At 56.8% G+C, this 23,426-nt stretch overlaps 1 protein-coding gene across 1 annotated transcript in view; it reads left to right on the forward strand.

The window, feature by feature from the left end:
- SLC39A11 (solute carrier family 39 member 11) overlaps window positions 1-23,426 on the forward strand; it is a 77,717-nt gene that overhangs the window by 32,589 nt on the left and 21,702 nt on the right. Inside the window, exon 6 of the mRNA XM_084298441.1 lies at window positions 12,225-12,395. Coding sequence (XP_084154567.1) covers window positions 12,225-12,395 — 171 coding nt within the window. The remainder of the gene's footprint in view (window positions 1-12,224; window positions 12,396-23,426) is intronic.

Below are 23,426 nucleotides of genomic sequence, written 5' to 3' on the forward strand. Positions count from 1 at the left end.
TTTATCATTAAAATCCCGGGCTGCTGGTTTGCAGCTGTTTTGTCCCTGCCCTTGAGAAAGGAGTGCCTCGTGTAGCCGGGTGCATGCCCACCCCAGCTGCGTTTCCCTGATCCCAGGGGTGCCTGGCGAGGGGCTGGAGCAGGGGCTGCAGCACCATAATGAGGTGATTTTTAAGTGTTCAAAAAGCTCTGCGAGGGGCAGAGGTAGCAGGGGCTGTGCTCCTGTGGGTCCTGCACTGCGCCGAGCCCCGACTGCCTGGCAAGGTGTGTGCTGTGGCTGAGGTTTTGTCAGCACCCAGACCTCTGCCCTGGCTCTGTTTCGTTTGAATTTGCCGGTGGCTGAAGGGAGCGAGCTCCTGCTGGTGCTTTGCCAAGGAGGAGCCCTAACAGCAGAGCTTCCCCTCTCATCTTGCCCCTTTTCGAAGGCAGAATGGCTCTGAAGCAGCCGCCCTGCCTCGGATCTCTCTGACACCTCCTGAGCCATCCCGGAGCCGCTCGGTGATGCCCAGGGGACCCAGGCGACCTCGTGCCCGGTGGCCGTGGCCCCGTCCCCGTCCTCGCCCAGCCTGGAGCAGGTCTGTGTGGGAGTTCTGTTGTGCCGGGAGAGCTGCCGAATAAATAACCCCAATTAGAGAGCGTCTCTCTGCTTTTAAATGGGCTCTGCTGGGCTGAAATGACTTCGAGTTTCAAGCTGTGCCTGTCTAATGGGTTGGCTGCTCAGCCACCCTGCCCGTCGCCTAATGTCCTTCTCAGCGGTCTCTTTTAAATGAGGGCTTCATTTCATCCCCGTGCGGGGTGCAAGCGGCGTTCAGCCCGGCTGGGCAGGTGATTGTTGGCCTCCTGGTTGTTCTTCTTCGTCTCCTCTGCTGCTTGGTGCTGGAAGGGGCAGCTAGAGCAAGAGCAGAGGGGGCTGTGCTGTCCTCGCGTCGCAGCCCCCCTGTTTGGAGACTGCGCCCTGAACTTCTCCATCTCTGCTCCCATGCTAAAGAGCTGCAGCAGAGAGCTCCAGCGATGCTTTTCCTGTTTTTATTTCTTTATTATTTTTTTATTCAGTGGGCCACGGAAGCAGGAGGGAAGCTGGAACAGCCCCAGCACCTCGAGCAGGAGCCCCTGCCTGCGAGGGAGGCACAGCGCTGCTCGGGCAGGTGCAGGATGCGGCCCCTCCTGCTGCCTCCAAGCCCCCTGCACCTCCAGCTCCTCCCCTCTTTGCTGGATAATCCCAATTTGGGTGCCGAATCCCATGGCTTAAGTGTTTGTCCTACAAAACGGATTTTAAAAAATGTTGATGTTCTTCTTTCTGGCTGCTTGTACCCCGCTGCTTTCCAGGCTTGGTGCAGCGCAGCAGAGCTGTGCCCCGCGCGATGTTTTCAGCCAGTTTCCTGCCATGGGTTGGTGCTCGCCCCTTCCGTGGATGTTCTGCACTCCGTGTACCTCCCCCTTGCTGCCGCAGGGCTTTGGCACTCAGCTTCTGGAGAGCTCCGGATGAAAAAAAAAAACAAAAAAAAACTGTTTTCCCCCCTTTTTTTCTTAAAGCTCGGTTTTTTCTCACCGCTTTTTCTTACAAGCCCAAAAGAAACTTATTTTTTTATTATTTTTTTTTTTGAACCGTCTTTCTCTGCGAGTCCTGGAGCTGCAGCCTGGTGGTTGCCATCTGTGCCTCGGCACGGCAGCAGGCTGCTCGCCCCCGGCCCCGGTGCACCCTGCGCACCCTCGGCGTGTGCCGCTCGGCCCCGGGGCGGCTGCGGCGACGGAGCCAAGCGGCTGCTGCTCCCCTTCAGAGCCCCGGCACGGATCTGCCGCAGCAGATGGTGCGAACCGCCTCGGAGTCATTACGGAATCGCACTGAATCTGCAATTACGTGTAATTAAAGTGCTGCTTATTTATTGATTTTGCTGCCAACGGGTGGCTCCTCTTTGTTAGCGAGGGGATCCGGCCGGGCGCTGCGGAGGGGTGGTTTCGCTGCAAGCAGAAGGCGGCACTTCGTGGCATCTGCGGGCAGAGTTTGGGTTTAAAAGCAGTCATTGAGGCACTTTCTGGGCTCTTTCTGCCCAGGCGTGTCTCTTGGGTGCACGTGGGGACTGTCCCCTGTGCCACATCCTGAGTTTTATACTCCTGGAGGTGGTGGCCCGCTGCTGCTCCAGCCTTGGCTCTGCCGTGGGTGGGGAAAGAGCTGGGAAAACGCAGTCTGTAGGGTGAAATTCTTGAAAGTTGTGCTTCGTTCTCCAGGTGGACCTCAGCAGCTTTGCAAGAGCGTGGCGGGGGTGTCTGAGAAATTTGGCTTTTAAATTTCAATAGCGACGGAGTCCTCTTCATGCAGGAATCAGCAGTACCTTCGACTTGAAACAGGAGTTGGCTGCTTAGTGCTGGTTTTTCTTTTATAGAAATGCAGATAAAAGCTGCTGAAAATGGTCCTTTATGGAAATACTAGAGGGAAACGTAAGGATTTTTTTTGCCAATGTGTGCCTCCCAGCTACATTCCTGCACTGCAGCAGAGGAAGGAAGGAAGGAAGGAAGGGGGGCTGATGTGGGTCTGCAGTCATCCTCAGCTTCCTCACCCCAGGCTGGGACACGTCAACTTGCTTTGGATTCGAGGGTAAAAGGAAAAGTAGCCTTGCTAATCCCCATAATATATGGCGGTGGTGGTTCAGAGCCTTTTTAATACAAGATTTGGAGAGGGTTTGGCTGCCGTTGCCCACCTGCAGGTCAAGCCCTGGTTTTGCTTTCCTGGTTTCACCCTAGTGGCTGCCTAAAATAGGCACATCAGGAAGATAACAGGCTGGGAAAGAAGGAAAAGCCCAGGATCATTCTGTCAGCACAGGAAGGTGTCTCCTGCTCTCTGGACAAAGCTGTTTGATGCATTTTCTTCCCTGTGGGCATTGCCACCCGCGAGGAGCGATTTCTTCAGAGTTGGAGGAAGGGGGTCCCATGCGCCATGCCCGTTTTGCTTCTTTTTTTGCACAAATATTGTTCTTCTGGGAGGTGTTCCTGTGGACCAGGGGGTGCCCGGCTCGTGTGCGACCCCGTCGTGATGTGGCCCTCCGAAATTCATCCCCGTGCACCGGGGGGGTCGCGTCCCGCCAGCAGCCCGATGGGTTGGTGTTGCTGGAGAGGGGGGCAAAAACCTTTCATCCCTGGAAGTCTTTAAAAGAAGTTTAGATGTAGAGCTTGGGGATATGGTTTAGTGGGGACTGCTAGTGTTAGGTCAGAGGTTGGACTCGATGATCTTGAGGTCTCTTCCAACCTAGAAATTCTCTGATTCTGTGATGCCAAAGCTCCCCCAGCAAGGGCTGTTGTGCCGCGCTGCTGGCGAGCCCGTGGCTGCAGATGCACCTTTGGGGCTCGCTGGTGGAGCTCAGCCTCAGCCCCATCCTGCTGCCACCTCCACAGCTCTGTGATCACCATCTGAGCCTGCTGCAGGGTGGTCTGGTCCCGTCTCATTTCCTGATAAGAGCCCGGTGTCCTTTTAAGCAGGTACCGGGGTTCCTTCCCTTCTAACTTCAGAAATTCGGCGCGCCTGAGCCTGCTAAGATCAGAAGCTGTTCCCTGCCAGAGATCGGAGATCTGAACATAGCTCAGCCCTCTGAAATGGAGTGATTAAATTAACTTGAATGTGTAAAAATTCAGCATAAAATGATTCAGCAATGCGCTTTATCTACTGGGAACTCTTTAAAGAGCTCTTGGAAGTTAGCATGAATTAGTTTGCTTAAAAGGACCTGGTGCATGTAATTACATCGAACGTCGTGCCGCTGCTCTTCCCCACGAAATTAATCTTTAAACACCGCAGACCTCGAGTGGCGAGGCTTTTGGCACTCCTCCTCCTCTATTTTGACACGAAGTCAGCTGTGCCACCCCGAGGGGCGAGCGACACCTCCGCCTCGTTCCTACTGCAGGTTTCTACCCCGTGCTTGGCTGGTGCCGTGTCACCTCGGGGCTCGGTGCTTCGCCAGGACACGGCTCTGGTGGCAGCAGGGTCACCATGATGAGCTCAGCCACGTCGCTGCATCTCATCCCGGTGGGATACCTGCTGGTTTTTGGGGATGGGGCCAGGCTGATCCCACACCAGGCGCTCGCTCCCTGCTGCTCCCCCTGCTCTGGGGACCCTGCTCCAAACTTGGGCACCTCCATCGTCCTCCACCTCCTCGTGGAAGCAGCTGCTGAGGCATCACCCCTGCCATGGACAGGGGCTTGAGGGTGGTGGGAGTGAATTTTTGCATCTGTGGAGGAGCAAAGTGCTGTCTGTATGCTTCTGGTTGAGATTTCCAGAGGCTTGTTTTGTCCAGGACAAACTTGGGACGAGCTCTGCCGTTTCATCCCTTTTCTTTTTTTTTTTTTTTTATTGCATTTCTCAAGTGCCTCTTTGTCTGAATTAAGAGCCGCATTATGGATTCATTTTCCTGTCCTCGAGCGTGCCTGAGTGCACAGCAGCAGCTCCCAGGGACCAGCACAGGCAGCACGTGGCAGCTTGAAGGATCACCGGCGGTGGGAGATGAAGTGGGGCGGCACGGAAGGTCCGTGTAGCGCCTGGCTGCTCTAGATAAAGGATGGCACGGAGGGCTAGAGCAGTAATTTCATCCAATTTCACCCGTCCCTGGTGATGGATTGCAGGGAGGAGAAGTTTCTGTGTCGGGATCAGGGCTGCGGGGATGGAGGTGGCCCTGGTAAAGTGGGGGAGGCTGGGGAGGGAGGGAGACGGATGGCACGGCTGCGGGCACCAGGTTGCCACTTGTGCCACGGGTCCCCAGGGAGCAGTGAGTGCACGCTGTGATTTTGGGCCTGGAAAGGGAATTGGGGAAGGTGTGGGCATGACATTGGTTGCGGCTCCAGCCAGCATCTCCTCTGCTCTTCCTTCCCTTCTCCCCCATTACTTTGGGCTCTGTTTTCAGGTTGTTCCCTGTGCGCTTTTTCTTTTTTTTTTTTGTGGGTGCAGGCTCCAGGCTCTCCTTTTCCTGGGCAGCTGCAGCCCTTTGGAGGTGTGGGACCGGGGGCTGGTGCCAGCACAGGGCAGGCTGGCGTGCTCCAGCATCCTCCTGACTCCAAACTTGAGACGGATCCCGGCAATAATCGTGTGTCTGAGAGCAAGTGGTAGTCAGTCATGCTGAATTAAACAACCTTTTATGAAAGCTCCTGTGCACGCTTGGATAAATGAAGGCTCCTAATAGACAGTGAGTCATGACACTCTCTATTTATCTTCCATGCTGAAAGCCTGAGCAGATGCAGGGACCTCTTTTATCTGCCAGAAACATTGGAAATGAATTTGTTATGTGAGGGGGGGGACCAGAGGGGTGAGATCCTGCCAGCAGCCTGGGCTCGCAGTCACCGCAGCGTGCGGATGAGTGTCACAGGTGGCCCTCTTTGTCCCCAGCACGATGGTGGGGCTGATGGCACTGGTTTGTGCTGGGGAATGTGGGGCAGTGAGCCCACGCTGCCAGCTCTGAGCACTTGGGGTGTTTTCTTCTCGCCCAGCACGGTGGCAGGGGGAGCATCGCGCTCCTGTAGCCTCTCCCCTGCCTGCTTTGTGGGTTTGATCCCTGCGCTTCTCTGCTGCTTTTGCTAGTGGTAAATTAATGATATTTTTAACAGGCGCCCTTATTCTGAGCACGGGCAACTGCAGGGAGCTCCTCGTGCAGCGGCTTTGTTCTGCGTGCAGCCTTCCCAGCAGCTGGGCTTTCCTGGCGTTTGGGGACTCGTTCCTTAAACGAGAGCCTTCTCCCCCTGCACTTCCATTCCCAGCTCCTCTGCTCCGTGCTGCCGGCTCTGATCAGAGCAGACACACGGCTCAGCTCCCTGCCTGCTCCCCTCTGCCTCTCGGGGAGCCTGCGGCGCACGGTGCCCTCCCCGTACCTGCCTACGAAGGAGAGCAGCCCTCCCAGCAGAGGTGCGGTGCTTAATTACTCACACTAATTAAAACCTCTTATGGAGGTGCCAGATAAGAGCAGCGTGGAGCAGCTGTTTGCTGCCACCCATCTGCTCCTTCGGGGCTCCCCGAAATTCCTGCAGAAGGAGCCTGAGAGGGGAACAGGAGCGGAGAGGTGCGGGGCGAGCGAGGAGGGCTCCGGGTCCCGGTGTTCCCCATCAGCTGGGCGCTGTGTGCCGGGGAGAACAGCTGGGCTGACAGCTCCCGAGCCAGGTGCTGGCAGCAGTCCTCGAAAAGAGCCTGAAACAATGGGAAAAAAAAAAAAAAAAAAGATGCAAAAAGATTGATGGTGGTGTCCTCGAAAGGCAGAGCGTGCCGCCGCTGTACCGCGAGCGATGCGTGGGCGCTGCTCCGAGCGTGCGTCTGGCTCGGCTTCCCGAGGGCTGTGGCTGTTTAATTTTGATGCGGTTTCTCTTCTGGGGCTCCCTCGTGGCCAGAAATTGAAGGAAGGCGGGCGGGAGGGTGGCAGCAGGGGCTGGCACCCGGCGGCTCGGTGCGGAGGGCTGTGCCACCCGCCTCCTGTGCTGCGGTGCTCCCCCCGCTGCGGGTCTCCGTGGTCCTGGGACCCCTCAGAGCCGCTCCTGCTGCTGTTGGCCCTCACTCAGTTTCTCTTTGTTGCACAAGAGGTGGGATCCGGGGTTGATTTTGCAGCGTGGTTTCATCCCTGTGCCCTTCTCCACCCCGGTGGAGCTCCCTGTGCCAAGTCCCTGGTGTTGTGTGGGTGTGTGTAGGTGTGTGCCACCTTGTCTCAGCTCCGTGCTGCACCATGCAGGGCAGCAGCTCCGAGGACCGAAGGGAGATGCCAGGTTGAAACCAGCCACTGAGGGCTTCCCGGAGCAGGCAGTCGGAGGAAGGAAGGGTTGTGCTGGCCGGCATCGCCTCGCACAAGAGCTGAGCCCGACCTGCTTCTGCTAATTGCTAACGAGCTGCTGACACCTCATGGGCAGCCTCGGGAAGCACTGCCTGGCTCTGCGCTCCCCGTCCTTGCCCGTGGGGTGCGAGCTGAGGGTGCTGAGCAGCCCTGGGTGCCTTCTGGGGGTGCCCACGGTGCCACGGGCAGCCTGCTCCCCCGTGTGCCACCCTCGGGGACCCTCCGCTGGGTGCAGGTCACGGGCACAGCCCCGGTGCCTCGCAGCCCTGCTCCCAGCACCCCGGGAATTTTTCCCATTTCTGCCCGAGCAAACCAGGGCTGAACCTGCTCGGTGTGGGAGGAAGCGTCGATGGAGCCCATATGGCACAGAATTAAACACGACTGCTGCCAGGCGTTCGTTACAAGTGCTTGAAGTTAATGGAGCAGCCAGGGCTTGCGGAGACGAGGGGAGGGCGCAAAGGGGAGCGCTTGGGCATCGGGGAGTGAGAGATGTTAATGGCTCCACGGGCAAACGTTCATGCGAGGGGCTCAGATTGGCTACCGGGCCTTTGGGAATCTCCGAAATTTCCGAGTAATTCTGATTTATCTCAGCCATTAGGGGAGAGAATTGAACGTGCCGTTATTTCCTGCACCTCGGGAAGGGATGGCAGCTGCTTGTGTTATCGTTTCCTTTAGCAAATTGTTCTCTCTTTCCCAGCCCACCCCCAGACAAAGGGTCAGAACAAGCTTGCTCATCTCTCCTGGTTTTAGCAGAGCCGCTCTAGCACATAATGCACGTTTCCAGCTCATGCAGCAGAACAAGAGCTGGAAGTGATGAGAGGTGCACGGTGTCGGGCTGGGCTGATGTGTGCTGCTCGTGCAGGTGCGGCTGTGCTGGGCTTCGTAGGAGTAGATGAGACAGCAAGAGAGATGTGGCAGGGTAAAGGCTTCTGAAATGAGTGTTTCCTGTGCTGCTTTTCTCCCTTCACCCTGTTCCTGTGCAGGTTAACATGAAACAACTCGTGTGAACAGCCTGCGAGTGGCACTTCGTCACGGCTTTAATGAGTCTGCGGCTCTCCTGGGCTTGGCTCTGCCTCTCCATCCTTTCTCCCAAGGTTTTGAGATGGGAGCTAACAGATCTTTGTAAAGAGCCGTGCTGAGGGTGCCGATTTATCTCATCCAAGTTTAATCCGAAGGCAGAAGCCCCTGGAGCCCCCAGCGAGGGATGTGTCGGTGCCGTGGAAGCGCAGCCGTCCCTCCTTTGTCTGCAGCGCTCCGGCTGCTGACAGCTATAGATCCCTGCCCGGCCAAGCAGAGAGTCTCCTTGCAAGAATTTGATGGGGAAATCGATGGGGAAAAGATTGAAGAGGGTTTTGGTGCTCTAAATGATCTGGCTTCTGGCATCTGCAGCCAAGGGAGGCTCTGAGTGCTCTGGGTTCCCCCAGGACATCAGCTCGTGCTGGGAGCAGGAAGGCAGCACTGATATGCTGCCCGGGGGTGCTGCTCCCTGGGGCCACTCTGCCTCTCACCCAGGGCCATCCAGGGGCCTGGCTTCAGGTTTATTTTCAGCTGAATCGAGACCAAAATGGGTTTTCCTCGCCCAGAAACCTCATGGGGCAGTGGGGGGCTCTGGGCAGCCGCCCTCGTTCAGGCGCGCTGAACTTTGCGCAGAGCGTTTGAGAGCTGCGGCAGGAGAGCAGCACGGCTACATCCAGGCCTAATTGGAGAGGAGGAAGAAGGGGAGGTCTCCAAAGCAGATGTGAAAAGCTAGAGGAATCTGTTGCCTCCGTGGGCTCTGATTTTAATTCAGGAGCTGAAGTAGTGCAGTGAAGAGATTTCTGAGTGCGGCGAGCGAGTCGTGCGCTCGTCTGGGTGCGCGCCGCTCGCAAGAGCAACAAAGCTGAGCTCGCCGCTAATGCGGGCAGTTTTCATTAAGAAATAATCTAAACTAAAAATCCGTTTCACACGTTGATAAGGAGTCCGTTGGATTTTGTATTTTGCCAGCAGTTTAAGCCGTCCTCAAAGCCATTTATCTTGCTCCGGTGCTGGCTGCAGAGGATATGAAAAATGCAGCAGGCTGCACATACGTAATTAAACTTCTGGCAGAGTCTTTGCCCTGTGGCTTTACGAAGAAATTCAATAATGATAAATGGAGTAGAATATATAGAGGGGTTTTTGTGAACAAGATTTAGAATGGACGTGGCACAGATAATTATTTGCCTTATAATTGTCTTGGCGCCGTCCTTGCGAGGACCCCGATCTGATAGTGCCAGCTTTGTGTCTCTTTGAACCCCCCTCCTTGGTCCACTCTTATCGCTACTCCAGTGTGCTGCTGAGGCTTTCCTGACTTCCAGCCAAGCCCACGCTTAGCCACGATTCCTGTTTTGTTCCCCTTCCCCGGAGCTTGCCCAAGCTGCAGCGTTTCAGGCTGGCAGCCCTTGGGGTGCCGTATTTTGCCTCCCCGACCCGTGGGCGCAGAGCTGGCACCGCGCTCTGAGCATCGCTCCTCTGTAATTAGCCCTTTTTCCCTGCTGCAATTGGACACAAAACACGGTTTCTGCCATATGCAGCCTGCGGTCCTGCTGTTACACATCAGCAGGGAAAATTGTGCTCAGGTCGTCTCCCTGATGGCGGCGTTGCTGCCTTTTCCTGGGCTAATGCACAGATAATTTGCATGGAGTCGTTTTGCTGCTCAGATGGCGAATGCAAACTGGCCCCTGTGCTTCTCCTGCAGGAGCTGGGTCTGGTTTGTTTATTTCCCATAAACTTCCCCCTTTTTTCTACTGCATCCCGTTGGGCACCGTGGCTTTGTGGAGCCCTTTGGGGCCACGTTCCCTTTGCAGGTGTGATTTTTGTCACGCTTTGGTGCGAGGAAGGGGCTGGATGCTTGGTCAGAGCCTTTCTCTGCTGGCTGGAGGGAAGGGGCTGGGGTCCTCGCCCATTTTGAAGCCAACTCCAAACGTGCATGTACGAAATCTGCTTTCCATCAACTTTTTATTTTATTTTTCGTTCAATAATATCACGCCGGCTGCTTCCAAGTGGGGGAAAAAAAAAAAAGCCTAATGCAAGTAATAGCTCTGTGCTGGGAATGAATTAGTATCTTAGCAGGCGGCGGGCTCGTGGTAAGCGAAGGAGCTGGCCCAGGCGTTGGCTTTCATTAGCGAGAGCCGTGAAATGAATCTCCTCTGGCAACTCGATAATGGTGAGAAAGGAACTCGACGGGAACTGTCAGCGGAGTGGGAATAGCTGAAACCTTATCAGGGATGCTACACGAGGAGCCTCGTGCTGGCCGTGTGCTCCCTGCCCTGCTCCTCTGTGGACGTGGGGGCAGCTGCAGCATCCTGGGGTCGGTGTTCCTGAGGCTCTCGATCCCCTGTGGCCCCTGGGGATATGGGATGAAACCGTCTGCTCTCGCTGCTGGGGGTCCCAGCCCACCAAAGCCCAGCAGAGCTGACTTCTGGCTTTCTTGCTGACTTCTCTCCAGTTCTCCTGGCCACGTGTTGAGCAAAACCTGCTTTTTTCTCTGTGAAAATTCACCCAGGGAGCGGAGATCAAAGCCTGGAAGAGGGGACTGGAAAGCTTTTGCTGTGATGGTGAAGCACCAGCAGTTCCCCTGCTCTGCCTCGCTGCGGGCATCCTTGGGGACAGCTCGGTTTGGTGGTGAACCCATCAAATCCGGGGATGAGGAAAGGCAGCACAAAGCCCCATAAACCGCCAGCTGCAGGCACTGGGCATTTCGGTGGTGGCGCACATCATTTCTGTGTGCTGCAGGGCTTGGTTTTGACGGCTGTGGCAGCAGCACCAGGCAGCTGTGCCCCAGCTCGGGGCTTTGCGTGCTGCTTGGGGACACGGAGCACTTCTGGGCACCCGGACCAGTGCTGGCTGCCTCCTCTTCCCATGCAGAGAAAACCCTGCAAAAGGTGGCATTTCGGTGCTTGGATGTAAGCGCTCTTCTCCAAACATCACCCAAAGCATTCTGCCTCCTCCCTGGAAAGTCCTTCACCCCTGGGGCTCTACTGCAGATTAGGCTCCTTGTGGGATCCAGGGGACGTGTGCCGAGCTATGCAAGTACCCGTGGCCTGGCAGAAGAAGGAAATTTTATCCGTAAGGGGCTTTAGCCTCACTTGTCCCCTTGCTGGGGGTCTGCTGTGCCACGGCGCAGCCACACCAGCTCCTGCTGCCATGACCCAGGTTTTTTCAGCCTTTGCTCTGTTTTCTCAGTGCCAAAAATTGATAAATACTTGGATGCTTGAAGCTTGGCATTTCGTTTTCTGTGTTTTGAAGACCGCTTCAGAACGCCTTCAGGTGTCCGTTTCTGTGTTTCAGGTGGCGAGCCGCGAGTTGCTGCCGCCACCCCTGCTCCCCCAAGGTGACCCCGCGCGTCAATTTGCATGAGTGCTCGTACGCTAAGGTTTTAATTGGCACTGCAAAGCACGCTCTGCACAGCGCGAGGTGACAGCGGGGCGTTCTGCTGCCTGCAAATGGCACGGGAAGGGGTTGGCGCTCAGTCAAAACGCTTTCAGACGGCTCCTTGCACCCTGCCTGCGAGAAGAGGCTCGGGGTGGGTGAGTCAGGGGACAGGAGGGGAGCAGTCGGGGAAGGGAATTACATAAATCCGCAGAGAGGGAATTACATTGTCTGAGTGTCAAACCTTCTTTACCACGGAGCTGTGCTGAGTAAGGTTCAGGAACCCGTGCGTGTCGTTCTGCGGCTCCCTTTGCCTCTCCAAGCCGCAGGTGAGCGGTGAGGGTCTCGTTCTCCATGAGCTTCATTGCAGTGCTCCCCGGGGCTGCTTCCACCCTTCCTAGCCCTGGCTGGGGCTCGGATTTAAGGGTCCGGTTTAAATACCTGGTTGAAACAGAGCTGATGGTAATTGTCCTGCTGGGAGCAGAGGTCTGGGGGATCCTGGCGCGTCCATGAACAGCAGCGACAGCGTTTGGTAGTGGTACAAATAATCCTGGATGTGGCTCAGTGCTCCCTTCTGCAAGCAGGGTGAAATCAGAACGAAGGGATGGGGCTCTCCTTTGTCCGTGGAGGAAATGGAGATGCCAACCTGTGCGGGGTGGCAGGGCAGGGGGACGGTGTGACCGTGGTCTGACCGCGGGTCCCCCAGCTGCTGCCCGCCGGCTCCGTCCCCATCATCCTTGTCCCTGTGAGATGGGGGCCGCTGGTTTTGCAGGTGGGTGTGAGCCCTTTGGGTGATGCTGGAGAGCTGTAGGAAGAGGAGGAATTTGTGCTCCATCTCAAAATGCCCCCGTCCCGTGGGCTCTGCAGTCTGCACGGGGGGAACCCCCCTGCCCTAAGCTGACACAAAGCACGGGGGGACACCTTACGCGCTCCTTCGGCCCTGCTGCGGTGGGTGTTTTTCCTTCTGTGTGCTTTTTCCTTTTGGGTGGGGAGGCAGGAGGCGTCCATCTGTCACCCTCTCGGCTGACCCAGCTCTGTCTCTCTGTACCCTCAGATAAAGGTGAAAACGGGGAGCCGTACCAGAGGAGGAAGGGCGCAGGGACCAGCCCACCCGATGGCCCCCCGCCGTTCCCCGTGCCCAAGGACAGCTCCCCGATGGGCAGCAGCAGCAGCTGGAGGCGAATTCTGCTGATGATCCTCGCTATAACCATCCACAACATCCCAGGTGAGGCCCAGCTGTCTGTCTGTCCATCCATCTGTCCCTGCAGCCCCTTCCTAGAGGGGGCACTGAGCTGGTGCCACCCCAGGAGGATGCCACGGTGCCACTCGCTTTCCTCTCTCCTCCTCCTCGCTGCTTGCAGATGGCACCGGGGTGCCTCGGGTGCCTTTTGCCGAGATCTGTCACATCGAGCTGTGCTATTTGCAGGGGGCTGGAGCGATGTAGGGTTTTGGCAGCAAAACCCCGTGCGAGGAGGGGCTTTGGGAAGGGTTTGCGGGCTTGCCGGTGCGTCCCGAACATCTGCAGCCTCGCTCTCCGCTGCCAGCCCGGGGTGGGCAGGAACTGTAAATCTGAGAGCATTTGGAGAAAGATGACGCCGAAAGACAATAAAATTCTGGTCTGTTATTTCTCTTCTGGTTTGTGTACCAGCAAGAGATGCATTTTAAAGCACTCCTGCTCTGCAGGAACACGCACAGTCGCAGCTTTCGTATTCAAGGGACGGAGTGCGCCAGTAGGTGGAAAACTGCAGAGCCAGGAGTCTCGGGCTGCTGGGCTCCGAGGCTACAAAAAACAGTGCAAGATGAGATAAATTTATAACAGCTGAGAACATTCAGCTGCTTTCCAGTTCTTGGTGATGCTGAAAGCAATATGAGGCAGCCTGTTCAAATGCTTTTGTGGGTTTGTTTCCCGTCCCTCCTGCTCTCCTTCCCTTTCTTCCCCTCTCCTTTTTTTTCTCCCCTCTCAGCTCCGTCTCTCTCAGGTTGTAGCCTGAATGGAGGGGAAGGGGCTTTGGTCCATAACTGGGGTCTGTAAACTTGGGGAAGGATGGTGAGGGCCTTCCAAAAAGCCGTGGTTTCCTAGCTGGCGTGAACGTGTGGCTTGTTGGCCAAGAGGCTGCTGTCGCGATCAGCTCAAGCTGCTCGGGAACAGGGCTGGCTCCTCTGTCAGCGCAGGGAAGGTGGCAGCTGCCTCGTGTTTTCTGATTTCGAGCGTGACTTTTATTCAGTGCCAGGGCACCGGCTTTAAATTCCACCAGAGGCTCAGCTCCCCTGCTCCAGCCGCGGTGGGAAGGGAAGGCTCAGCTCCCGCTCTGCGCTCCCAGCTCCGCGTTTCCCCTCGCAAGGGCACCCCCGGCTCGGAGTGACAGCAGGGAATCAAAACAAAGACGGAGCAGGCAGCCTGCTCTGTAGGGCTGGGAGAAACGTGGGCGTTTGTTCTCCTTGAGCATTCAGGAGCTGCCGTCCCTTCCAGCCTGGCTGTGCCTCGCTCGGCTCTTGGCAATAATTGCTTCGTTCCAGCCGGCGATCGCTTCCCGGAGCTTTTGGTGCTGTCTCGGGGCGCCCGCGTGGCTTTCACTGCCTGGATGTTGTGGGAGAGATTTCGGGGTACACCTGTACCTCCAGGCTTAACCTCTTGTAATTATTTGTGGATAGCTCAGCTGCCTTAATTCAGCTCCAGTATTGCCAGGGGAGGCAGGGACACAGCGGAGGAGAACCTCAGCCTTCTGCAAACGTGGGGCAGCCCCTCGGCCCCTGCCCACAGCAGGGCTCTCCCCTTCCCATGCAAGCAGCAGAGCAGAGTGGCCCTGTTCTCATTTTCACGGCGTGATGAGATCCTGGGGCCGAGTGTGAGGCTGGAGGGGATGAGGTGGGTGCCCGGGGGGCTCACCAGTGGCTGCCACTGCTGGGGGCTCAGCAGCAGAGCTGAGCACCCAGAGGAGCCCCGTGCCGAGCTGTGTCCCTGTCCCCAAGCCCTCTGGCTGCTCCTGCTCCTCCTGCATTTAGCCCAGGTGCTGCCCAGGCTCTTACAGGAGTTACAGCCCCGCGGTGCACTTGCTGCAGACAACTCGGGAGCTTTCAATTAACCGCACACAAACACAGAAAAGGGGGAAAGCGCCCGCACCGAGGGAGCGGTAATTGGATTTCATCCTGCAAATGAAGTGCCAGGCAGCCCGGGGTGAGGAGCCGGGCTGCGTGCTCGTCGCGCCGCCTGGGGCTGTGTTGGCTGGGGATTCCTTTCGCTGTCGCAGGAAAAAGCAAGTTTTGAGGAGGAGCGAGCAAAAAGTGTCACCCGCGGCAGGCAGCTAACGACAGCGCGCTCCCGCTGGCTGCAGCGGCACCACGCTGACCTTTCGTCTCCAGCAGGAGCACAAAGCCACCCTCAGACTCTCGCAGAGCCTCAGAAATGCTCCTGCATCTGAAAGGTCACGGCGTTAAAAATTTATGTGCTGAGTGAGCACCGGGTCCTGAGCCTGGTCCTTCGCCCTCTGCGTCCCGCAGGGGGCTTGGCACAGCGGGGTCGGGGGCGCAGCGGGGCCTGGGGCGCAGCAGGGCTGCCTTGCATGCAGCACCAGACGCTGGTCTCAGCCTCGGGGTGGTCTGTGGGGTCCTGTGGGACAGAACCAGCCCCTTGCTTAACGCCCTTTCGCTCTGCCAGCACGGTGCCACCAGCTCCTGGCAGCACTCCCCGGCTCCGCTGAGGCCCCTGCCTGCGGCGCGGGGTTTGGAAACACTGTAATGCTCTCCCTCAATTACCATCCTCAGCAGCGGGGAGGCTGACACTATAATTAGTGCGGGCTCCCACAGCGTAATGGCACCGTGCTTAACGTGTCGGGCTGTGCAGCACGAGGAGCCGGCAGGGCGCGGGCTGAGCTGCTCCGTGCGAGCCCAGGATTTGGGATGCTCGGTGCCTCCCGGCCAGGCTCACGCTGCCACCTCTGCCCCCCCCCACCCCGAGGGCTCCCAGGGTTTTCTGCCCTCCCCAGTTCTTTGCAGAGCAAATCCCCCGGGGCTGAGCGATGGTCTGGTTGCTGCAGTGAGGAGGACACAGATGGAAGGGGGATGCTGCTCCCCTGCAACATTTTACCCCCGAGCCTGAGCCCTGCCACGTCCCCGTTTGTGGTTTAAGTTCCCGCAGGGACAAGGGCTGGCCCTGGGAAGGCGCCAGCACTTCGGGGTGCTAAAAGCAAGGCACGCAGCTCCTTGTGGCACTGTGGGGTTAGCTGGGAAACCAAAGCCCTGAGCGATTTGTTGTGGTCCCCCCCACACCTTCCCCTGCTCCCCAGCACCGCGGGGAGCCCCGGGACGTCTCGCTGCCCGCTGCAGCGCAGCGTGGAGATGGCTCAGCACCAGCACCAGCACCACGGCCATGGCTTTGCCCACGAGGTGAGACTTGTGCCGTGGCTGCCAGCTCCGGGCATCAGCTGCTCTCCTTTAGCACGGGCAGGGGGTGCTGGAGGGGGGACTGGGCAGGACTGGGAGCACATCCGAGCCTGCTGGAGCCCAGCCTTGAGCTCTGACTGCTGGGCGCGCTCCCCCTTGCCACGGCCAGCAGAGCGCTGTTTTTATTTACTCCGAGTCCCAGTTAGGGGTGAACACGTTTTGCTTTTTGGCAGTGCTCTGTCTCTCATTTCAGGCAAACTGGATGCCAGTTACTGTGCGGGCGAGGTAATTGAAAGGAGGGAGCTGCCTCCTGCGTTTGGTTTGTGTTTGCTGGGTTCCGCAGGCAAGCAAAAGGTTTGCTAATTCACTCCAAAGCTGGGGCTGGCGATGTAAAGAATAAATTGATAATGACAAGAGATGCCAAACTGCAGAACATTGCTGCTAATTAATATTCATATATGCCAGCTTTAGTGGAACATTAATTATGTATTTAATCAAGCCCTGTTTATTCTGGTTCATCTTTGTACTTTAGGTGCTTGTTATGCCGAAGACTCGAAATTAATTGAAATGTTACTGGTGTATCGCAAATAACAATTAGCGAGGTGTGAGTTTAAACTCTTTTCTCTGTGTTCTCGCTCCCAAGGGAGGAGGGAAGGCTGCAGGATGGAGCCTCAGGGGTGTCCCGAGTGCAGGGCAGGCTCCTCACTTCGCTCTGCATCACTCAGAGGCACGGTGGCTGTTTCGGCTGGCTCTGCCCGTTGCGTGCCCTGCTCTCCACTTCCACAGGGACCCCAGGAAGCTCTGCTGTGTGTGCAGGTGCTCAGAAAAGCACGTGCTGGTGTTCACGCTTTGCTTCTCTGCCAGGAAATGCATCCTTCACGTGCCCTGCAGATTCCTGAGGACTCGCCGAGCGCTCAGCCGGGTGGGGACCTGGCGAATGCAGTCCTACAGCAGGGGCTCAGCGCTGCCCCTGGGCTTCCTACAGCTCTGCTCGGAGCTGGCCATGGCATTGTGCAGAAAGGGATGTCCTGAGTGCGTGGGGTTGGAGGGATTCTCAGCGTGGAAACGCCACAGGAGCCCACGTGCCTGCCCCTGATGTTGGAGATGGATGGGACCGAGCCAGGTTCCGCAGACGGATTCCACAAATCCATGTTGCTCGCGGGGGTCTCTGGTGCACGGTGCCCCTGGTGCCTTCAGCTGCAGCCCGAGGCATTTTCCATCGGGCATCTGAATGTTTGCAGCGGGCACGTGTGGGCAGCAAGGGGAAGAAGGGGAAGCCGCAGGTGTTTGCTCTGCCAGCTGGTGGAAACGCAGCGGTGCTCCGCCTCGCTTTGCGCCGACGTTTTGGGAAATGGGCATCGGCACGCACAAGGGGAGGCTTCCAGCCAGGGTGACGTTGCTAAGGAAACCCAGCCTGAATTGCCTTTTTTTCCTTTTCTTTCTTTCTTCTTTTTTTTTTTTTTGGGTGATGCTGTGGGGCCAGAGCAGCAGGCAGGCACCGTGCGGGCACCCAGTCCCTCCCCAAGGAGCTGCGCGCGGAGCCAGAGGAGCCGGTTCAGTTTTGCCCCAGCCCCGTCCTTTTTGCCCTAAAATACCTTGCGTTTCTGCATGCAGTCCCTTCACCCCGTGTTTGCTCCCTAATTCGATTTCTGCAATGTTTCTGCCTCAAGTGTCAAAGTTAAGCGGAGGTGTCTGGGAGGAAGCAAATTGGAGGCGGCAGCGGGAGCAGCCCCACAGTGACGGCGTCCCCTGCTCGCCCTCCCGGTGCCCAAACCTCACGTGGAGCCACCTGAAGGTTTTTCTCCACTTCCCAGTACCAGAAACCAATTAACTGGCTGGATTTCTTTTTTTTTTTTTTTTGTTTTCTTATTTGATGGGAAGGAAAAAAGCAAGCACAGAAGTGTAAGGAGCAGTGAAGTGTGGGAGCTAAATATGGAACAAATGTGAAGGCACCGAGGAGAGGAGGGAGGAATTATTTCAGGGGCACAGCGGGGCACTGCTGCGGGCGAGAGAGGAGAGATTTTAAATGGAAAAAAAAAACTTTCAGGTGGTGACATCTAGAAGGACAAATGAGCCTGCCAGGAAGCTGCACAGGGTCGGGGGGGCTCCTTACACCCCCAGGAGGTGGTGTTCAGGTTGGTCCCCATCTGGGACTGCGCGTGGTGAGGGGCTGCGCACAGACAGACAGCAGTCCTCGGGCAGTGGCTCCTGGGGTCCCTCTCTCCCTGCCTGCCCAGGAGGGGAGATTTAGCCCCAAAACTTGTAGATCAGTGCTTGGGGTGGGGGTGAGATGATGACGGAGAGAAGGTGCAGCCAGGGCAGAGCAGAGGACGCGGCTTTGGAGCTCTCTGCTCTGCGTCATCGCCTGTCCCCGAGGGAGGCGCAGGGGCTGGCAGTGAGATGTTTTGTCCTGAGGAAACCGGGGAAGGAGGGAAGTCTGCAAAAAGGCCTGGTAAACGTCAAAATGATTTGAAACATCCTCGTTTGCAGCTTCACCTGGGAAGGAGAATGGTGCAGCTGAAGGCCTGCAGGCCAGACAGTGTGAAACCCTCCCACTGCCCTCTGCAAGGTGGGCTTTGGCTGGGGAGAGCTCTGCTGGCGAGAGCTGCCCACTTTGCCTCGGGGCGCTGTCTTTTCTTTACTGCTTCCCACAGCTTGAGCCGTTTTTTCCCCGTCCTTTTATGTGTCTCCTGCTTTATGACCGTCTGGGGGAAGAGGAGCAGACGGCGTCCTTCGGTTCTGGTACTTGGCTGCTGGGCGTTTGTGCGCCTGCTGTGCCGCTAGCACCGCACATGGCAGCTTCATCCCCGAGCACAGGCAGAGCTGCTGTCATCCCGCTTAGTGGCAGCACGGCCACGGGCAGCTTCACGGTGAGCTTTGTCCCCGTGTCCCCCTGGGGTGGCGTGACACATCCTGGGTGTCCCTGCGTGAGATGCTGCCTTGCTTGCGGTGGCCGGGTCTGACGTGGTCCACAGGAGGGTGCCAGGTAGGGTGCTGGGGGCTGCAGCTTTAAAAACAACCCAGCAAAATCCACCTGGAGCTCATCAGACCCAAACCAGCGCCGGGGTTTTCTGCCGGGGCGCACGCAGATGTTGGGTGGGTGCAAGGACGCAAATTGCCCTTGGCCGAAGGGGAGGGTATGGAGAGGGTGTGTGGGTGGCTGTGGCTGCACAGAGGTTGTGTGCTGGGCTGTCAGAAGGTTGTCAGAGGGCTGGGACAATTGGATTTCCTGGCTGGTTACTCTGTCATTAACAAACCTGATTGAATTCGCTCTCCTGGGACAGGAGCTTATCCTCTGGAGAGGAGGCTGGGGCAGTGAGTGTGGTACCACAGCTCAATTATTAAACCAGCAAAAACCGCGGTTATTTATATGGATAATTCTGAGATACATTAAGAGTTTGCAACCTTCGTTTTGCGTTAGGGCTTTTTGGTGGTCTGTAGGCACTGAGAATGTGTCGTGGTTGCTGAATTTAGCGTGCGTGCAGCTCTCCCTGCTTCAGCAGAACGTGAGGCTGGGAGGAAGCCTCTGCGCACGCTTCCCTCCGAACCGTGGGCTGCCTCCCAGTGTCCCTTCTACTGCTCATGTTCCTCTGGATGATTATTCTCGGAGCACCTCGTTTTTGTGTTGAGCAAGGAAAAGGAGAAGGGGGAGATTGGCTCGGAGCTTGAATTTCTGAGAACGGGGTGAAAGGGAGGCCGAGGGAAGGTGCCCGTGCGCACGGCTGGCACCTCGTGCATGCTCTGCGCCTGCAGCAGCTCGGGGGAGCTCAGCTCTGCCGAGGGGAGCAGAGCAGAGGCAGGACCCAGAGCAGGGACAGCCACGTGCCGGGGGCACCCGCGGCGTTGTACGGCCGTGACTCAGCTGTGATCCCGCACAGCTCGCTCCGGTAAAGGTTGCTTGAACCTTTCATTAACCCCCCGGTAATTGCAGCTTCACCAAGACGTGCTTTGACACTGGCAGGGATTAAGCACCTCGATGAGTGGGAAGCACTTGCTCGGGGTTGTTACGCTTCTTCGTGGGCTGCAGGGTGCCGGGGGTGCCCCGCTGTGCCCCGCGTGGTGACGTGCCACCAGCACGGTGCCGTGGGGAAGCAGCGTGTGGATAAGAGCCCAAATTTGATGGAATTCCCTGCATTACATGGACACGCTCGGTGAGACCTGATGTGCAGCCTGTGAGGCAGCTTGTCACCCCGTGGGGATCAGGGGGGCTCTGGCCCCAAAGGCTGGGGACGTGTGGGCACGGTGGCAGCGAGCCGCAGGTCTCTGGTGCCCCGCTGGCTGCGGCTCATATTTCCAAAACTCATTTGTAGGCAGACACCTGGAAAGCCAGCGGAGAATGATAATGTACATTTATCTCTGCGGCATCGTTTTCAGTCGACGATCAGCGTTTTGTAAAAGGTAACAGCCACAAAGGTGACAAAAGCCAATTAAATACAGCGCTTTCACCAGCTGCGATGAAAATGTGCAGAAATATGCATGTGGAAGCTCTTTTTTTTTTCCTTTCTTATCCCCATCAGATCTTTCAGGGCTGTTGCATTAAATATCCGTGAGCAGCGGCCCGAGAAATCGTTTGCGTGCTAGCAAATGAAACATTAAATACCAGTGATGGATTCGGGTTGGTGGTGCCAGGCAGGGCGTGTGGTCGGTCCCTGCTTTTGGGGTAGTTCTGGGTTATTAGCTCAGGAAGGGGTTCGTTCACCCAAAGCCATGTCTTTGTGCTGGAGCTTTAGGACGCCGGGCAGTTAATTCTTTCCAACGAGGTCCCTCGTTTGTAAGCCCTGGGCTGCGGGTGGCACATTTTTGGCTGTTGCTGCTCGGTGCTTTGCAGTCAGGATTTGTTCCGAGTCATTCTGCTTTGGGGAAAGGGGGCAGAAAAGAGGAGCAAGATGGGATGTGGATGGTTTGGCTGCTGTGGGGCGACTCAGCAGGGGGCATGGGGGAATTGCCTCATCCTACCCGAATTTCACCCTGTTTAATGACCCTATTTAATGCTATCTCGGGCTGCTTTTTCCAGTATCTGTTGTCATCAGGCACCCGTGGCTGTCCCGTGTCGCATCCCACCAGGTTTTCTCTGAGCTCAGCCTCCCAGGTCCCTTCTGGTTCTGCTGCTTTAAACCCAAACACATCACCCAGAGCTGTTCTACACGGGCGGGTGCAGCTACACTCTACAAAACCCAATTCTGCGTTTTTTTTTTCCACGCAAAACTCCTGTGAAATTGCCTGGCATCCCCCAGATAAGGCGCTGGGATGGGATTGCAGCTTACAACCCCCTTTTAATGACGGGTGGCTCCGTGGCATTGCACACAGCAGCGGCTTTTATTTCCTTGGTGTCAGCCCTGGTGCCGAGCACCTGAGCAGCGGGGATTTGGGCTGTTTGTTTTTCCAGGTGAGGGGAGGCTCGGTCCTGCCACCCATCTGCTGCTTGCCAGCGATGTGCAGCTGGGATCAGACCTCTCCACGGATCCCTGGAGGCAAAGCCGTGCCGCTGGGCTTTGTCCTGTGCCGTGCACGTGGTGGAACTGAGCCCTCCGGGTGCGTTTCAGCTCCTTGCAGCTCACGCAAAACGTGGGGGGCTTCGCTCCTGGGGGTCCAGCTCCCTGTTTGCCAAAGGCAGCAGTCCCTTCTCCTGCAGCTGGGAGGTGTCACAAGGATGTTAACGAGAGCAGAAGAGGAGCAAGAGGAGAGTTGGCTTCCCAAAAAGTCTGAGCAGCTCCTGGGGTGGTACCGAGTCGCTGCTCCCCCACATCCACATCCTCCTCTCCTGCTGAGGACCGGCTCCGTCCCCTTCTGCACCACGCCACCCTTTTTTAATCCCTTTTATTTCATCCTCTTCTGTCCATTCCCGCTTTGGAGGGTGGCTGTGTGCATCCCGGGCTGCTGCAATGCTGATTTTATTATTTCCTGCTGGAGATCCTGGCTGTGGTCTTTCGGGGAGCCTTAGCATCCCCATGCTCCCGGGGCATGGAGAGGTGTTTTGCACGTGTGGATTTTCCTGCTGCACTTTTCAGACAGCCATGTTAGGACCCTGGGGTCTGTGCTAGATATGCCCTCTGTGACAGCCCAGGCTTTGGGGGAAAAACACGGCTTTTGAGGAGTGAGGGTGATGGGAAGCAGCGCTGTGTGCGTGCGTGGGGCTAGGCGAGGCTGCCTCCCAGCAGCTGCAGGCTTGGTGTCTCAAACGCAAAGGGAGATTCACTGCTCTCGAGCTCAAGTTCAAAAAGGAAAGAAGTCTCTCTAAAACTGCTTTAACCTCCTGCTCACTGCTCTGAGGATGGGGAATGTGTGGAGATGTGAAAACGACTGAAATGTGGTAATGCCCGCGCTTTCCTTCGCAGTAATGGCAAAAAGATGTTCTCTAGTGGGAACGGGAGGAAAAACTGAGAGTTTGAGTAGTGGAGACGGGGACACGCTTAAACTCTCTTAGAAATACAAACCTCATTACAGCAGGATTAATTTTCCACGAGGAGCTTCCAGTTCTTCAAAGGCCGGATGAATAATTGACGATGTGCTGGCACCCGTGGCACCTTCAGAAGGGAAGCGCCTTCGTTCGGCGACCCAGGAGGATTTTCTTTGCTGGCCCTGGCAGGAGGAGAGGTCTGAGAGCTCTCACAGCTCCCTGCGTGCTCCTTTCCTGGGGAGGCCGTGCTGCATCCCGGCAGTTTTCTGCACTCCATCCCCGGCAGTTTCCTGCAGGTGTGTTTTTCGGAAGGCGCCGTGCCGAGCGCATCCTCCCGGGGAGCGGAAGGCACGGGAGGAGCGAGCAGAAGGCAGGTGCCAGCACGAAACGACGAGTGGAAAAGGCAGCGATGTTAATACACAGCCCGTGCTTTGTGTTTCCTTGTGAAAAAAAAAAAAAGAAATTTCAGTCTTTTAGGCGGTGTTTGTCCTGCAGAGACCTGGCAGAGGAGCAGCGGGCTGGGGGCTGGAGCAGTCGCAAGGCTCAGGTTTGGCTTTGTGCAAACCATCCCCTCCTGTCCCTTGGCCAGTGCCCTCTGGGAGACAAAGGTGCACCAGGAATGTCCTTCAGTCCGCTGGAGGTTTTTAATTTTTAAACATTGCAACAGGATATTGCTCCCTACCTCCAGCCTGTGCTTGTTTTTCTGCTCTTTAAGGCGTGTAAGAATAACAAATAACTGGGGTTAATTTGCTTGCTGCTGTGATTCGTGGAGGCTCTGTGAGAGATGCTCGCTGTTCAGTAGTTCGGGTTTTGGGGGGATCCGGAGGGCTTTTACCTTTTGCTTGCTCTTTGTGAGCTGGCCTTCCCCTGGGGATTACGCCTGGCATCCTGCAGTGCTGCAAAGCTCATTTCATGCTTGGAAACGAAGCTGGAAACAGCAGGAGCCAAGCGAGCTCCCGAGGTGGCCCTGGGCTGGCACCGGGCTCGGGGCTGCCCTGGCTCCTGTGCCACCACGGGGCTGCTCCGGGGAACAGCGAGGAGAGGTCCAGGTCCCGGTTTCACCTCGTAAGCCGCAGTGAATAGGATTTAAAGCAGCACTTGGTTTCATTTCCCCCGGTTCTTTCAGCTCGCCGAGCTCGTAGGGGCTTGTGCAATGCATGATAAGGGAGAGGTCTGAGGGATGCAGTAAGCCATCCCTCTTTCAAGCTAATCCTTTGAACTTTAAAGCTGCCGTGGCTTTTTCCTCCTACAGGCATCAGCAAGCGGCCGTGCCGGCGCCCTGCTGAGGAGGGGTGGGGGCTCTGATCCCTGCGAGATGCCTTATCAGGTTAAAACGCCTTGAATGGTAAAGCCGAGGAAGTCCAAGAGAGGCAAAATCCCCTCGTTTAGCTGAAGCAGGAGCATTTTCCTGCTGGGCTGGGACCGGTCATAATTCTGGTTCTGCTTTCTGCAACCCCACGAAGGGGCTTCTGCCTTGCC

The sequence above is a fragment of the Netta rufina genome (assembly GCF_964035555.1).
Source record: "Netta rufina genome assembly, chromosome: 19".
In the NCBI taxonomy this organism is placed as follows: Eukaryota; Metazoa; Chordata; class Aves; order Anseriformes; family Anatidae; genus Netta; species Netta rufina.